At 37.0% G+C, this 15,985-nt stretch overlaps 1 protein-coding gene across 1 annotated transcript; it reads right to left on the bottom strand.

The window, feature by feature from the left end:
- Positions 1–885: 885 nt before the first annotated feature.
- On the bottom strand, positions 886–15,973 carry NUDT21 (nudix hydrolase 21). The gene is made up of 7 exons (XM_010988452.3): positions 15,714–15,973; positions 12,522–12,722; positions 11,593–11,656; positions 7,378–7,467; positions 3,279–3,354; positions 2,401–2,515; positions 886–1,167 (listed from the first exon to the last, which is right to left on the bottom strand). The coding sequence occupies exons 1-7, from the start codon at positions 15,827–15,829 to the stop codon at positions 1,146–1,148; spliced, it is 684 nt and encodes a 227-aa protein (XP_010986754.1). The 5' UTR covers positions 15,830–15,973; the 3' UTR covers positions 886–1,145.
- Between the last annotated feature and the right edge of the window lie 12 nt (positions 15,974–15,985).

The raw sequence follows: 15,985 nt of genomic DNA, 5'->3' as shown, positions 1-15,985 counted from the left end.
ATTACTTAACCTACAGTCAACAGTTTGTAGTAAGGCATACACCACATACTTTGATCATTAAGCAATAACACAGCCAGTAAATCCCTTTGCTCTAAGATTTTTTTTATTCCCTCAAATTTGATCCTAATTTAGCAATGTTTCTAAAAGTTTTCAAAATTTGGTACTGTTCTCTTAGACTGACAAAATCTAATTCTGATTCAGTTCATTCCAAAATATTTTATGAAAAGGCTTTGTGTCACTGTTAAAACCAAATTCTCATCTCTATGGATACAACTTCACGTTAATTGAAATAACTTTACAATCTAAGAGTTCAAAATATAACAGACCCACTTTTAGAACTTCCTTCACAAATCACCATTTTACCATAGCCCTAAGAATGTCTAAAACAATTTCACAAGAGCACAAATAATGAATACCCCCATTATGTAGGGGGAAAAATTCTAAATGAGTACTGATCAGTCTCTTTTTATACCAATTCCCATGACTTTCCCTGACCCAGACAATTTTAATAGCTTCCCATATACTTAATTAAGGTCCATTGTTTGTGAACTAAGGTCCAGCTGTACTGGTATGAAATGTACCAGTCAGAAATATACTGGGAGTTCTGCTGTAATATAACTCATCATGAGTATAAAATTTGGTACAGGAATTGCACCTCAGACTCAAATCAAGAAACTCTAGTTCCCAGAAGATCCTCAGCACAAAGATCTATAATACAGTCTTGGAATATACCCCTAAGAGTGGTAGCAGAGCAAGGGTCCCATAAACTTGACCTGCCATTGTCTCTTAACATTCAGCGGCGGGAGGGGGGTGGGATAAGATCCTCACCTGTAAGAATTTCACAAATTTAATGTGAAATTAAAAAACAAAACAACAAAAAGCAAATAGAAAGAAGTCTACTTTCTTTAATGTTGTACAAAAAAAGTATGAGTAAAACCAAAAGTAAATTAAACATCATCACATTTGTTTATACCACAATCTAGTTTTCCATATTAACTTTACTATTCAAACAACAAAAAGTAGGTGGCAATTTAGGGACTGGGAAAGAGATAAAACCAAAAAAACCTTCCTAGCATGTTTATTCTACACTGTGTATAGCTGTGCTCACAGAGACGGCTTCTCTTACTTCTCCATTGCACAGGAATTCAGTTGTATATAAAATTGAACCTGAATTTTAAAAAGAACGATATCGTTATTAAATACAGTATTATTTACATAGGCTATATCTTAGTTGATAAAGAAATTTAGACATTTCAACCCTCCCTTGATATTTTGGGCATTTTCTACACTGAGACACCCTTTTCTTTCACCTGTCAGTCACATTATACATTATACATTAAATAAGTATTACTGAATATTTATAATTTAAAAATTTTTAAGAGTGTACATTTGATTAATAATCCACTTTCCTTGAAGGAAGGGAAAACTTTTACACCTACCTCATTGTATTCTGACCACTCAGCAAGTTCCTGATACCTGATAGGTAGTGTTTAAATAAATGAAAAATATGACTTTTTTCATATCCCGTACTTCAACTTGTAACCCATCAGCAGGCCAAAGCAGAGGAGCAAAAGATGAAGTCCGATTAGTGTGCCAAAATAGGAAGCCCGTTTTCATACTAAACAAGCTTTCATAGAAGGTCAAAACCACTACTGACATTGTTTTTTAACTAACATTTACTAAGCACTTACCAGGTGCCTGACACCTATTCTAAGCACTTTATATGCATTATTTCACTTAGTCCTCACAAGTCTATGAAGCTGGGACTATCATCCCCATTTACAGATGAATAAATAGGTATAATCGTTTGTCAGAGGTCACACTGCCAGGAAGCACTGAAAGTGGAATTCAAATCCAAACACTGCAGAATCTGTATTCTTAACCATTATATTATTCTGCAATTCTTATCTATGATTGACTCAAGCCCCTCAACCAGTAGAATTAAAAACAAAACAAAAACAAAAAACTCCATGTAAAAATTAAGGACTTAATCCCACATGCCCCAATTTGAGCCTGAATAGATTTTCAGATGGAAAGAGAGTTATGTATTATACCAAGAGATTCAATTCTCCACGTTTTTATATATATACGCCCTCTCATATTTATTATATACTGCTGACTACTATTTGACCACCTCTTCTTTAAATGAAGACTTCACACTTGACTGTGGAGAATATCAGATTTGGGGACGAGCAGATGCACAATTACCAGAAAGTCATGCTGCAACTTAGGGTCTAAGGATGCACAGTCATATTTAATCCTTGGCTTGCACAAGGCCTAAGGATCCACCTACTGTCTTTGTTTCCTTAAAGACCAAAATTTATGGACTATCCCTTCTCAAGTGGCTTGGATTATTTTAAATTGAGCAGTTTAGATGAATCAACCACAAAATGTCCATACCTGCTCAAAAGCTGAGGGAGACTAGAAATGATGGGTCCATATCCAGGCGCATTGTCATACAGTTCAAACAGTGGTGCAGCTACCAGCTTGTAATTTTTAGGAACTGCAAATAAGGCTAAAATAAAATAAAACAGTATTCATTTTCCACAATTTCTTATATAACCATTGCTTCCATTTCACCTGTAATCACCAATTTTACATTTGAGAAACTTTTGAGGAAAGAGGTATTTCTCATTAAAACAGGTTGGTTTTGTCTTTTTTTTTTTTTTAATTGAAGTACAGTCAATTACAATGTGTCAATTTCTGGTGTAAGAACAATGTCTCAGTCAGGCATACACATATGTATATTCTGGTTTTGTCTTTTAAGCAAAGTTTACAGCCACAGCTTTGAAACTGACTCTCTAAAGAGATCCTATTATTACCAACCAAGAGGACCTTATGAGTGATAGCCCTGGGAGGATGGGGAGAAGAGAAAATCTGAGCTTCCAATTTATTTTGAATTCTAATTTAAGAACATTATAAAGAATAGAATAATTATTTGTTAATATGCACAACAGGGCTAAAGATGGTATTAAAAAAATTCATCTGTCTCCTAAAATTTTCAGCTTATCACAATGTGAAAATCAATACCAGCAGCTAAACAGTTATTAAAAATACTATAATCTGGTATTCTAGGCTCTAAATACTTACTCTTCCCCCATAACATGGCTAGCACATCTGAGAAAAACTAGGTAATTCTATATAAAAATGGTATGCATTTTTAGTTTTACAATAAATATCAAAATATAAGGAACTTGGAGAAAACACAAATAAAGGTATCCTTGAAATTATGTTATAAAAGTTTTTAGATGGCTGCCTTCAAAAACAAAGTAACTTACCTTTCTCTTGAAGTTGAACCAAAAACAACTTCTTATGTTCCTTAGGTTTTGTAATATGTGCAGGAATATATGGATACTAAAATAACAAAACAGAATAATTTGTAGTTGCCAAGACATCTCTTATACCCACCATGTCTCTATTTCCCAACTTCTCCCCTTTCATACATTAAGCTCAAATATCAGCCCTTTAAGACCAAGTTCCTCATAATCCCATACAATTTTATTTTAACAAGTATTCCATGGTCTTGCTTATTCCCCAATACAATATAAACTGCTGAGAAAAGTAAAATTCTTTCTAGTCTTCCCTTTACCAGGATCTGGTACCTAATAGATGTACAGACAAATGATTTAATAAATATAAAATATCAAGTAGTAAACCATTCAATCATTCAAGACAATTAAATGTGTAGACACAAGATTTACAGCTTGATAAATTTAAAACACAACGAAGTCTGCTATTAGTGGAGTGTTTTTGATAAAAGTTGTCTTTTTAAAAATATATCATTACTAAGTTAAATTTTCTGGAATACTGATGTAGACATGTTTACTATATTAAAAGTTTAAATACACCTCTTGAGGTATTTGGCAGAACATTCTACCCCACAACCACCATATGAGCACACTGCCTACATGCTGCAAAAATATCAGATGAGAAGTCTTTGCCAGCTAGACAAAGTCAAATTGCCTGGGAAAATGGAGAAAATATTTTGGAGAATTTAAAGGAATAAAGAGAATTAGAGAGGGGAGGCTGCTACCTGAGAAAGAATTTTAACACAGAGGATTTTAAAAGTCTAAGATAGAGACTTTTGTTCTACAGTTCGTATAGAATGAAAACCTCTCCTGCATCTCCCCGTGACACATTCAGAAAAATCTATTTTTCTTTTGGAGTATTTGAGGGCAAGGGAATTAAAAAGTGCTGAAAATAGGCGTAACAGAAAAGAAGTATAAAAACAGAGGCTGCCAAAAGGAAGTATCATCACCTTTATTTTATGTAAAGAACTTGCGCAGGGAAGCTAAGTATCTTTCCCAAGATGATACGGCTAAGCAGCGTTGCCAGGATTCAACTGAATCTATCCAACTCTAATCTAACTACAAAAGCTGATGTTATTACCCACTGCGCTGCCCCAATGGCACCTAACCAGCATTCTGGTTAGAGTAAGTATACACTAGAGGCATCCCTAGGGTATGAATCAAGACAGCTACCCCAGGCTTTGGAGTTACCCTATACTATCATGAAAACCAGGTACACTGGCAGCAACAGAGAGACAGGTGAGAAGTAGCTTAAACAGCACAGGCTAAGAGAACTGTGGTTCACATACAACAAAAGTTCCCAAACCATGACCAAATCAGTGACCAGCATTACCCCAATATTCTTCTACTCGAGGCTGTATGTCCATTTTCGTGTAAATCCTTCTCCCATTTCTCCTCTTTTTAAGCCAACTGCACTTTATATAAAAAGAACAAGAAGATGGTGTCGTGCTCTTTTCCCACCTCACCAATACTCCAAGTTTACTAAACAAACACACAACCCTTATGTTATATCTTATACTATCAGAGACAACCTTAGGGTTCAGTGAATTAAGAGAACTGTCCTAGAACCATGGTAAGGGATATGAATGAGGGTATTCAGAAAGCAGCCTGGAAAACATTGCTGTTATTAGAGTATTTTCCAGTTAGGTTATGGAATGTTCAAGAAAGCAAAAAAAGTTCAAAATAATTGTTCTACGTATCTTTGGATCAGGAACTTCACTATTTCCAGATGCAATTATACTTTCTCAAAGCCTGGGCAGTTCTCCAGGAGTGAGCACCAGCACCAGCTTCCACAGCACCTCTTCTTCCTATCCCTCAGCTACACTGGTCAGAAGACGACAGACAGAACAATCTTTTGCCTGACTGATATTTCGTCCAATCTGTCACCTGGAACAGCATGTCATGCAAAGAAGCTATCAAACTCATACATCCAACTTACAAAGGCTCCCATTAGTCAAAGATAGGAAACACTGCACATCAGTAACATTATCCATCATTACAATGGATTAAAACACATCAAATATATTTAAATCCAGGAGGTCAAATACCACTTTAAAGGGTGACTGAAACAGACACTTTTTGTGTTTCTCATCCCACCTCATATTTCAGGGAGGCTGTGCATCAAAGTGTCAGAAAGCTCCCTTGCTGCTGCCACTGTTCCACTCTTGCTTTTCAGCCTCAGAGGATTCCCAAAGCCCTGGATATTCTCTCAACCAGTGCTCAGCTTCAACATCAAAGTGCAAGAGTTTTACAACTCTCATCCAATGGGGGACAAAAGTCCCTGGCCTTCCATTCTTCCATCCTTCCGATGGACAACTCTGAGATGCATTCCACATGGTTCCCCACAGTCCTTAGCAAGATTAATCCAGTTACCCACAGCTGTAATAAGATCAATTATGTACAACAGACTTCTGCTGTTTCTGGTCTCCCTTGCCCGGTACTCTGCTGCTTCCTGGGATCACCTCCCAAACAATCTGCACACAAGTCTTTGTCTTATTCTCCCTTTTGAGTAAAGTCAAGCCTTTGGCAGATGCTAAGAAATTAACTCATTCTTCCGAAAACTGGTAAGTGGAGGGAAAGCAGCATATATTCTTTCCTACACAAACTATACCTCAGGGTACACAAATAGTTGGTAAGTTTCTCTTTACCTAAGTATCACAATTCTGATGAATTAATAGATCTAGGAAAACTATTATCCATGAGCTGCTAACATTACAAAAAGAGACAACCAGACATTATAAAATTCCTGATGGAAGTACACCATACTACCCATGGTAGCCAGACTCCAAGATGACTCCCAACCCTGTCTCCTGGTATCTGCACCTTTGTGTAGCCCCTTCCCACAATGTACTATGTTGGTTTGTGTGACCAATAGCAGACAGCAAAAGTGACACGTCACTGCCAAGGTTAGGTTGTAACAGACTGCAGCTTCCTACTTGGGCACGGTCTCTATCTCTTAGATCACAGGCTCTGGGTGGAGCCAGCTGTCTTACTGGGAGTTGTTGAAGGCGATGCTCCCATGGCAAGTGAGGGAGGCCTTCAATCAACAGCCAGCAAGAAACTGAACCTTCAGTCCAACAGCCCAGAAGGAACCGAGAGGTCTGCTAACAAATACACGTGTGAGCTTGGGATCGGGTAATTCAGCTTCAGACTACCCTGGAGATAATGCAATCCAGCCGAGAACTTGACCATAACTTCATGAGCCAGAACCACTCAGCTAAGCAGCTCCCAGAGGCCTTACCCTGAGAAACTAGGATAATAAAGGTCTGTTGTTTTAGGCTGCTAATTTTTGGGGCATATATTATACAGCAATAGATAAATAATATACATACCTATGTCAAGCCATGTACCTCTTTCCCCCCAAAATTGAGTCCAAATCCAATTTCCTGATCTAACTACCAATTTATAGAGAAGAGCTATGTGTTCTATAACAGGGGGGTGCAATCAGTGACGAAAACACTAAAGATTTTAAGTGATCTGTTTTCATTAACAAATAAATTATAAGGAGAAAAAGACAAGGAGCCAACCTATAGATGTAAAAGAGACTTAAGAACTATCCTAATTCAAACAAATTACAAAAGTAAGATAAAAATAAAACTCAAAGCTATGTGAATAGTGACTATGTATTTAACGAATGAAATTTTTTTGTTTTTAGATAATGGTAGTAGTATTGTGGTTATGTTTTCAGAAAGATCCTTACCTTTTAAAGATACACACTAAAATATTTACGATTGAAACTGTATCTAGGATTTGCTTCAAAACAACTGAAGATGGGAACAGCGGGAACAAGGCAGCGGGGGGGACAGGACTGATGACGTTTGACCATGAGTGCTAACTGCTGAAGGCAGATGAGAGGTAATGGTATTTATTTACGTTTATTATTCAACTTTGGCATATTTTGAAATTTTCCTTTAAAAGAAAAAATGCTTGGCTTTTTAATTTTTTATTTAAATTAAGCAGGCGGAAGAGGAAATTTCAAGTCAAATTCTACTATCTTTTTAAATGGCTGGAATTAAATCTCTTTCCTATGTCCCCAAGTATTTGCCCAGCAAATATAATGAACACTGACCTGAGGAGGTTCAAAATTTGGTCTCCACCAGTTACCAATGCAGTCATCAATGACCCAGTCTTGCAGGACTCCATCTTGACGACCCAGTATCTGTCAAAAAGAAGCGATACAGCCAGTAAACAACCAAATATACATACCCATGAATTTCCTTCTTCAGTGAAGAAAATATTTTTGGCAGCACTCCTATTGGAGACCAATGGCTATTATATCTCCTATATGGATTTCCTCTCTATAATTTACTATTTATTACCTGTGTCACTTTGCCCAAGACATACACTATTAGTTCAAAACTGGCAATCTGGCATCAACACAATCATGGAGGGCCAACACATCTGTTGTTATGCCCAGGCTATGCATGGAAAACCAAAGATGACCAATTACCTACATTAGCCAATGGCATACAATAGTTTTTTATTAGACTCAACTATAGCTTCTGTAACCAAGTTACAGAGGTGTGCAAAATTCACAATTTTCATTTTTATAAATCTGTATCACATAAAATTAAACGTATTTTAATCAAAGCTATACTCTATACATTTTAGTTGGTCAAAAATGGTCCTATAAAGTTCATCATGAGAAACAGAAGTTTCCTGTCCCACTTCACAATTCCACTGGCTATAACTTTCAACTCTTAGCTATTTTCCTGTCAGATATTTGCCTCTATTTTTAAAAGCATTCTTCCTACTTTTATTTTATTTTATTTTGGGGGGGGTGTTTAGGTTTTATTTACTTATTTTTAGAGGAGGTACTAGGGATGGAACCCAGGACACTGTGTCTTCTTGCTTTTAAATAACTGATTATCCCCATTAGATTTATAGCAAAGTTGAAAAGATGGTACAAAGACTTCCCATATCCCACACCCAGTTTTCCCTATTAACATCTTACACAAGAATGGCACATTTTTCACAATTAATGAACCAATACTGATGCCTTATTATTAACTGAAGTCCCTACTTTAATCATACATCCTTGGTTTTTTCCTAATGTCTTTTTTTCAGTTCCAGAATTCCATCTAGGATATCACATTCCATTTGTCATTTCTCCTTAGGCTCCTCTAGACTGTGGCAGTTTCTCAGACTTTCCTTATTTTTGATAATCTTGACAATTTTGAAGAGTACTAGTTAGGTTTCTTGCAGAATGTCCCTCAGTTAGACTGGGATTATGGATTTCGGGGAATTTGGGAAGGAAAATTATAGAGGTAAAGTTTCATTCTCTTCACCTCACTGCACAGATATATTCTAGCAACATGATTTATCACTGATGTTGACCTTGATCACGTTACTGAGGTAGTATTTGTCAGGTCACTGTAGTTAATTTGTAACATTTCTTTTATGACCATTTCTTGACTGCTTTTCATTTTTAAAAACTTTACAAAACCAATTAACACCGTCTACTGTGGATGAGAATTTAGATCTTAAAACTGCATGCCCCACTCATACCTTCTCTTCTACCATGTTCCCATTATCAATATTTAAGTCAATTTTCAGTAAATTAGTATGACTAGGTTAATCAGATACAATATTTAGTAAACTATAATTACATTTCCCTATTTGTACAACTATCCTTTTTTGGGGAGGTAATAACTGTTACATTTCATTTGCTATCACTAATTCATTCCCACATTCTCCACAAGAGCTTAAATTTCTTCTCAGTTCAAGTATAAATTATTCTATCAATTTCATTTTTCCTAAGAAATATTTTTCTATCACCCTGCTCCAATCTGTAGACGCTTTTAGCCCTGCTTCACAGCTGGAGTCCCAGGACTTCCCTTGGTCTCTCTCCTGTGTTGTTAGATCCTCTCTATATTCTGAACCCTGTATCTTTTTAGTTTATTCTTTCACTTTGGTGGTGAACATCCTCTAGTAGCTTCCTGAGAAAAGGTACAGGAGATGTCACATCTTTGGAAACTCTATGTCTGGAAATAACTTTATTTTACCTGCATACTTGATTTATAGTTTGATTAGACAGAAAAGTCTAGGATAGAAATCATGTACTCCTAGATTTATGAAGGCTCCATTATTAGCTTCCAGTATTATTTCTGGGACTGTTGAAGCCATTTCTGATTTTGATGCTTTTTATTTAACCCATGTCTATCTCCCCATTCCTCCTCCCCAACTTTAGAAGCGTTTAGAATTTTCTCTTTATCCTTATTACGTCAAATTTCATGATACGCCTCTTCATGAATCTTGTAACATTCATTAGAGAGGGCATGCCAGCAGGTCTTTTCAAACTGAAAACTGATGATTAAGTTTGGGAAATTTTCTTGAATTATTGCTTTGCTAACTCCTTTCCTTCTGTTCTATTTATCTGCAGTTTATATTGACCCTTCTATAACGATGCAGTAATTTTACCTTTTCTTACCTATCTTCTATCTTTTTGTTCTACTTTCTAGTAGGTTAACTCAACTGAATCTTTTAAACTCTCTAATGAATTTTTCATTCTGCCTTTTTTTTTTAATTTAAATACTTATGAGTTCTTTTTTGTTGGCTAGATAGTTCTTTTCAAAGGGCACTGTTCTACAGATGCAAAATCTCCTTTTATCACATCAAGAATATTAATCATAATTCTGTTGATCACTGAATTTTCTGTTTCTGTCGAGTTCACTTTGCTTCTTTTGATCTCTTTCCTGTTAAGAAGCTTTCTCCAAAAGCCTGGTAATACTTATCTGCTCACAATTCAGGGTAAAAAAATAAGATACTTAATTCCCATCTCAGTGTGCATGAGAGATAGGACTACAATGTTTCTTTGGGAAGATTCCCAAATACCATCTATCATCTAGAGTATTTTCTGGAACTGATCACTTTCTCCAGAAACAAACCTCCAACCTTCAGCCTGGGGTATGTAAAACCAGTTGTTAACACTATCAGCCTTGTAGGAGAAGTCTTGAAGTCTCACCATTCAGTATGTAAACTTTTTCACTCATTCTCCCCACCTTCTCAACTTTTTGATTGCTTAGCATTTTCTGATTCAGTTCTCTACAGAGAATCACCAGCCAGTCTTTGCCTAAATGTACAGAGTGGGGGAAGACAATGTAGGTATATAAATACATCCCATACAGACTGTCAGTCAATTCAATTTTCAGTCCAGGCATGCCACCACTTTCATAGGTACCAATTCCTTAGCCTTTTTGGTGTTCTGCAATGCTGTGTCTTGGACTGCCCTCATGCTGGGCTGAGGTTTCTGCTAAGTCAGTTACAATTTGCTCACCGGCTTTCCAGCTTCTAAAAAATTTTTCTTGCTACTGTCTCATTTTGCACTCCCTCAATCCTACTGGATTTATATCTTTTTAATCTCCTTTATTGCCTTTTGGTGGAGTCTTGAGAAAAAGCTGAGATAAGCAGGTAGATTCCATCTACCATATGTAAATGTAAGTCCAAACACAGCACAGTATCTAAGAGTTATAGTGCATTTAAAAACACTAGAAAGACAAATCAATAGGTTAAAGTGGTATAATTACAGGTGATTTTTGTTTGTCTCTCCTTCTGCTTTCTGTATTTGCCAAGGTTTTTGCACAGAACATACATTAGTTTTGTAATTAAGGGGTAGATTACATGCTAAAAAAGAAAAACATTTAATAATGACACAACCTACAATCTCAAAAATTTTCAGCATCTATGCATTTGGCCCCATTGCTTTAAAGGCAGACATTAGAATGACTTCTAAAAAGTAGCACATCTTGGAAAAAGCCTAAAAAATACGTGCAAAAATGAAAATAGGTATATAATAGAAATCATTGTCTTGTCAAAATTCTATTAGTGCCTACTCTGGAACAAAACTACCTGCATTCAAATGTCCAGCTTCATGACATACTAGCAATATAACATCAAGCAAGTTACCGATCACCCTGTGTCCTAGAGATTAACAATAGTACCTACTTCCTAGTGTTGTTGTGGTGATTAAAAGAGTTACTGCATGTAAAGCACTTAGTTAGAACAAAGCTTATCAGTCAGTACTCAGGAAATGTTGTTTTATTAACCATTATTGCTACATCAAAATTTCAATGAAAAGGAATGTTAAGAGGATGTGTTAAGTTCAACCTGCAGAAAATAAACATTGTACTAACACTCTGAGTTTTAAGTTTTATGTGTTGAAAACCAAATATTTAAAATAAACTCATCCTTTTCACAAAACATAAAAAGCCCTGATTATGCATTAAGTTGATGGTATTTAGATGAGCATTAATAAAATCGTCAAAGTGGTTAAACAGAAAAATACCTCTGTCATTAAGCGTTTTAGTCCTTCAACTTCATCTTCTCCAGGGTTAAGTTCACCACCAGGTCTGTATAAAGTTTAAGAATTTCAGCTTTCAACTTAATACAATTTGGGGATAACAGGAAGAACAAAATAATATCATTTCTATCAAGTAACTGCATAATACACATTTCAGTGTCACATGATACGGCAATCAAAGCAAACAAATGTCAAATGAAGGGGAAAGAATGTGCTAGAAAGTTTAATTCATAATGTCTATTCAACAGACTAACAGTACACAAACCCTAGTTTTAAACAAACAAAATATGTACCACAACATAAACATCACATAATTGCTGGAAACCAGTCCATCCCAATCTCTTCTCTCTGTAAGCTATCTGGTGATAATGGAGTCTAGAAATGTCCAGAGAGCCGTGTACCCACATTCTCTAGCTCTGAAGAGTGGGGCATTTTTCAAAAACTACAATCTAAATATTCGAGAACTCTTTTTGGTACAATCTTATGAAACAGTTGTGGATTAAATGTGTACTGAGAGATTTATAAGCTTAAATGAGAAAACTAAACAATTATCTACAAAATGTAAGCCATTCTAAGACCAGGAAACACTATTTACCCTAAGAAAGAGGTAAAATCAATTGTTCTTAGTAATGCTAAAATGACATCTAGAAATTGAACTTGGACTCATTTGTTTCACATGGCTTCTATCAAGCTTAGTCATTAACATTAACAATACATAGAAACGTGCAGATTTCTAGTTAGGCAATAAATGAGTACTGCACTGGAGAAAAAAATGTGATTTTCTCTTTCTAAAGACTCCATTAACAGTAGTGGTTGTTGAGATAAATGACTTAGGGCTAAAATTATATTCCAAAGCTGCATAAAACAGCAATCCTATTAAAAGCTATCTTACTGTTAATTTCCAATGAACTTACAATTTGAAGAAAGTTGTTCCCAGCTGTAGCAGTAACACATGGGGTAGTCGGTGCTCATGGACAATCAGAACCCCTTCTACAGTCCTTCTCATGCCAATTTTATCAAATTCCTCCCTCATACGCTGAAATCTGGCTGCAACAGAGCTGTCCTTCTCATAGAGGGGCTCTTTTGTACCAAAAGTATAATTGGTAAGAGGGTACCTGGGATCCAAAGACAAACATCCAATATGAGAACTACAAACCATCATTTACCAGGTCAGATACCAATCACAGATAAGAAACCACAGTAAAATGTGCATGTATTGCACTCAGAGACATAGGATTTGTCCAAAGTTAAGTTAGTTAATTAGACAGCAAAGATCAGAATTTAACTCTGCACTTTAAAGCCAGAGCTTCCATTAGATCAAGCTGCTACTTCATACTTGAACTTTCAAGCACAGATAACACTATTCTTATGGTCCTTAAATGCTTAGAGGAGTGGCTATCTGAATAATCCTCTGGTTTTAGATCATGGATGCTATACTAACATTGTCAACCTGGCTAATATGTCCCTGGGTTTCTCTACTAATCTAATCATAAGCTCTATTAATTATGAGCTCTAATGGCCAATATCTCTTTTTCTACAAGCTCAGCCACCACTTTCCATCATCTCTCCAGTTATTTTCTATTTCTCCCAGTCAACTATCTTCAGATTTTTCCAGTACCTTCCCTCTTCAGATGAACTCTTCTTTTCCATCTAGATTTTTCAGCCTTCTGTATTTATTCTATTCAGTATCCTTATTCTTCCCTTCTCATTTGAATCTTCTGTCCACGAGATGTAATCTTAAATATTCTCCTTTATCAAGAATTCAAAATATGGCTATAAAAGACAGTCATCGGCTTGCCTAGTAATGATTAAATTTTTCATTAAAGATAGTTTAAAAACCCGTATTCATATTTCATCACAAGTACTACCTTGTAACCCCTCAATCAAAAGCCTTCCAGTAAGAAGCCTTTAAGAATGCTTTGGCCACACCTGCCTATCTCCAAGGTATCTATTCTACCAAAATGCCTTGCATTAAAGTTAACTACATAACTAATCCACTTAGCTATTCCTGAAAGGGGAACAAATCAAGGTTTCCAGAACTTCAAAACTTATTTTAATTCCAGAAGCCAAATTCTAGGCATAAGTGAAACAGCTCTATAATAACTAAAATGAGCTATTTCTAGGATGCTTTAAAGATTTTAAGAACTTCTCCCAGTAGACCCAATGCTAAATCTAACATCTTCATCATTAGTAGCAACAATCACACATGCAGTGTGCACCGCAGATTTTTAAAATGCTTTATACATGTATTAACATTTAGTTCTCACAACCTGAGTGAGAAAAATTAAAGATAGCTTTAACACATCTCTACCAGAAAAGTCAGCTCTCACATCAATAGAGATGCCATCAAAATCAAATGTTAAGAATTTTCAGCTGTGAAATCAAGTTCAAACACATATGTATAATTCCCATCAGAGTGTGAGCTTTGCAAAGCAGGGACTGCACCTTACTTCCTCACCACTCTATACCCAGCATTATGCCTGGTGCCTGCTACAAAGTTAGCATTCATGCAACTAATGAAATATATTGGAGGGGAGAGAGCCTGTTTTCCATTTAGACCATTACTCATCCAGGTGAACTAAGTGCACAACACAATTATTTCTGAATACTGTATTTATATAGGAGTTAAAGTACTACAACACCATTAATCCATAACTTTACTGGAGCCAAGATGAAAGCATGTTCACCAAGTTAGTTCTACATAATGGCTTGATGCAAATTGATCCAGTAATCAAGGTAAATCAAGGAAAAACTGTCAGTCCTAGTTCTAATTACAACTGAAAGTAATCCAGAGGTTGTGCTTTCCCATTTTTTAAAAGAGCATAAGAGCATTTGCCTTTTCCATTTCATGGGAAAACTATGAGGATTTTTAAAAATATATGATATGAAATTAAAACGCTATTATGTTAATGTAATGGCTAGAGATATCAATTTGCATATATGTAACTATCTATTAATTCCAGATTTCCTAAACCCAACATTTTTATTATCTATATTTCCAAGCTGGCACCTAAATTGTCAAATAAAATAATTATCTTTTCAATTTCAAATTGCTTTTGAGGAGGAAAAGTTCATTCATTTGAATACAAAACAGAGAAACACCTAAAGTGTCCTACCAAAACACCAATATCACTAAATCCTTGCACCTTTTAAACACCGACCGGCATAAGCTGGCCACTTTCCTCCATTAGGGTCAGCATCACGGTGGCTCACAAACTTTCAGAAATGATCTCTTTAAAAGAGACCATACTAACAATTTCTTGAGCAAGGCACAGTCCAATGTCAATTCTCTGCCACAGCGAGACTACTTTCGAGAGTGGATTCGAAATGCAATGGCTTGAAGAGGTTAATCAGAAAGATGCTGAAAATAAAACGCGGTCAACAACAGGTTCTCTGGAGCTACACTTTGGTCCCCTCCACGGTCTGAAAGCCCAGCCACAAGGAAAGCCTCAGCACCTTCCCAAGTTGGGGCCTTCAGGGTGCTTGGATGCTGTCGCTGCGGCAGAGAAGACATGTGTACGCAAAGGGCAACCCAGACAGCCCTGAGAAGATAAATAAAATGTGGTGTACTCAGGAACTGAAAAGCAATAAAGCAATAGAAGAAAAACCTACTAAACCTGCGCGTTACAGTTAAGATTTCAAAAGCTTACTATTGGTGCAAAGGGAAAACTGCAAAAACGATGCTACGTTATACCACTTATACTAAATAAAAACACACAAAACAATACCATATATGCGACGTAAAAGCATAATTACTGGACCGAAAGGATAAAAACCACGGTCTTCGGTTAGTTACCTCTGGAGAGGTGGGGAAAGAATGAGTTCAAAGCAAACGGGTTTTTCCTACAATAACTGAATACAGAGACAGGGGAATACACCTTCTTTCCAGAAAAGGGGAAAGGGAAAGCCTCTCAAGTAGGACTCCAACACCATGGCTCTGCAGGTCGAGGAAGGGGCGTGAGAGAGCTAGAAGGCGCGCCCCCGAGAGCAAGAGTGGGGGCGGTGGGGAGGCGCGGGGTCCGCCGGAAGAAGACTGGAGTCTTTCGGAGCGCTCACGAGGAAGGGGATGCCGAGTAGATAGCGCGCGAAGGCCAGGCCGCACTTACAGGTTGATGGTACGCTCCAGGGTGAGGGGCTTGGTCTGCTGGATGTACTTGTTGCCGAATTGGTTGACCCCCCGGGGCCAACCAGTCTGCGAACGATTGGGCGGCACCACGGACATGCTGGCGAGCTCCGGCGCTAGCTGCGAGAGGAAAGGGGAAGGCAGGGAGACTTTCCCTGTGCCGGCAGCGGTTATCTACGTCCCACTCAGCAGCCGACGCCCGCCATTAAGATGAGAGCGCAAGAGGAGGCGTACGCACGCCGGAAATGCATCTTG

This window comes from Camelus dromedarius, chromosome 9 (genome assembly GCF_036321535.1).
Source record: "Camelus dromedarius isolate mCamDro1 chromosome 9, mCamDro1.pat, whole genome shotgun sequence".
Lineage (NCBI taxonomy): Eukaryota > Metazoa > Chordata > Mammalia > Artiodactyla > Camelidae > Camelus > Camelus dromedarius.
Note: the sequence above shows the minus strand (reverse complement) of the source record. Positions and strands in the feature narration are given on the sequence as shown.

What these genes read in the sequence shown, in the direction of transcription:
- NUDT21 (XM_010988452.3), bottom strand. Translation starts at nt 15,829, where the DNA reads ATGTCCGTGGTGCCGCCCAATCGTTCGCAGACTGGTTGGCCCCGGGGG. An exon ending in GGAACAACTTTCTTCAAATT is followed by an intron (nt 11,657 to 12,521) that starts GTAAGTTCATTG and finishes AACTTTATACAG; the next exon opens with ACCTGGTGGTGAACTTAACC. An exon ending in CAAATTTTGAACCTCCTCAG is followed by an intron (nt 3,355 to 7,377) that starts GTCAGTGTTCAT and finishes TTGTTATTTTAG; the next exon opens with TATCCATATATTCCTGCACA.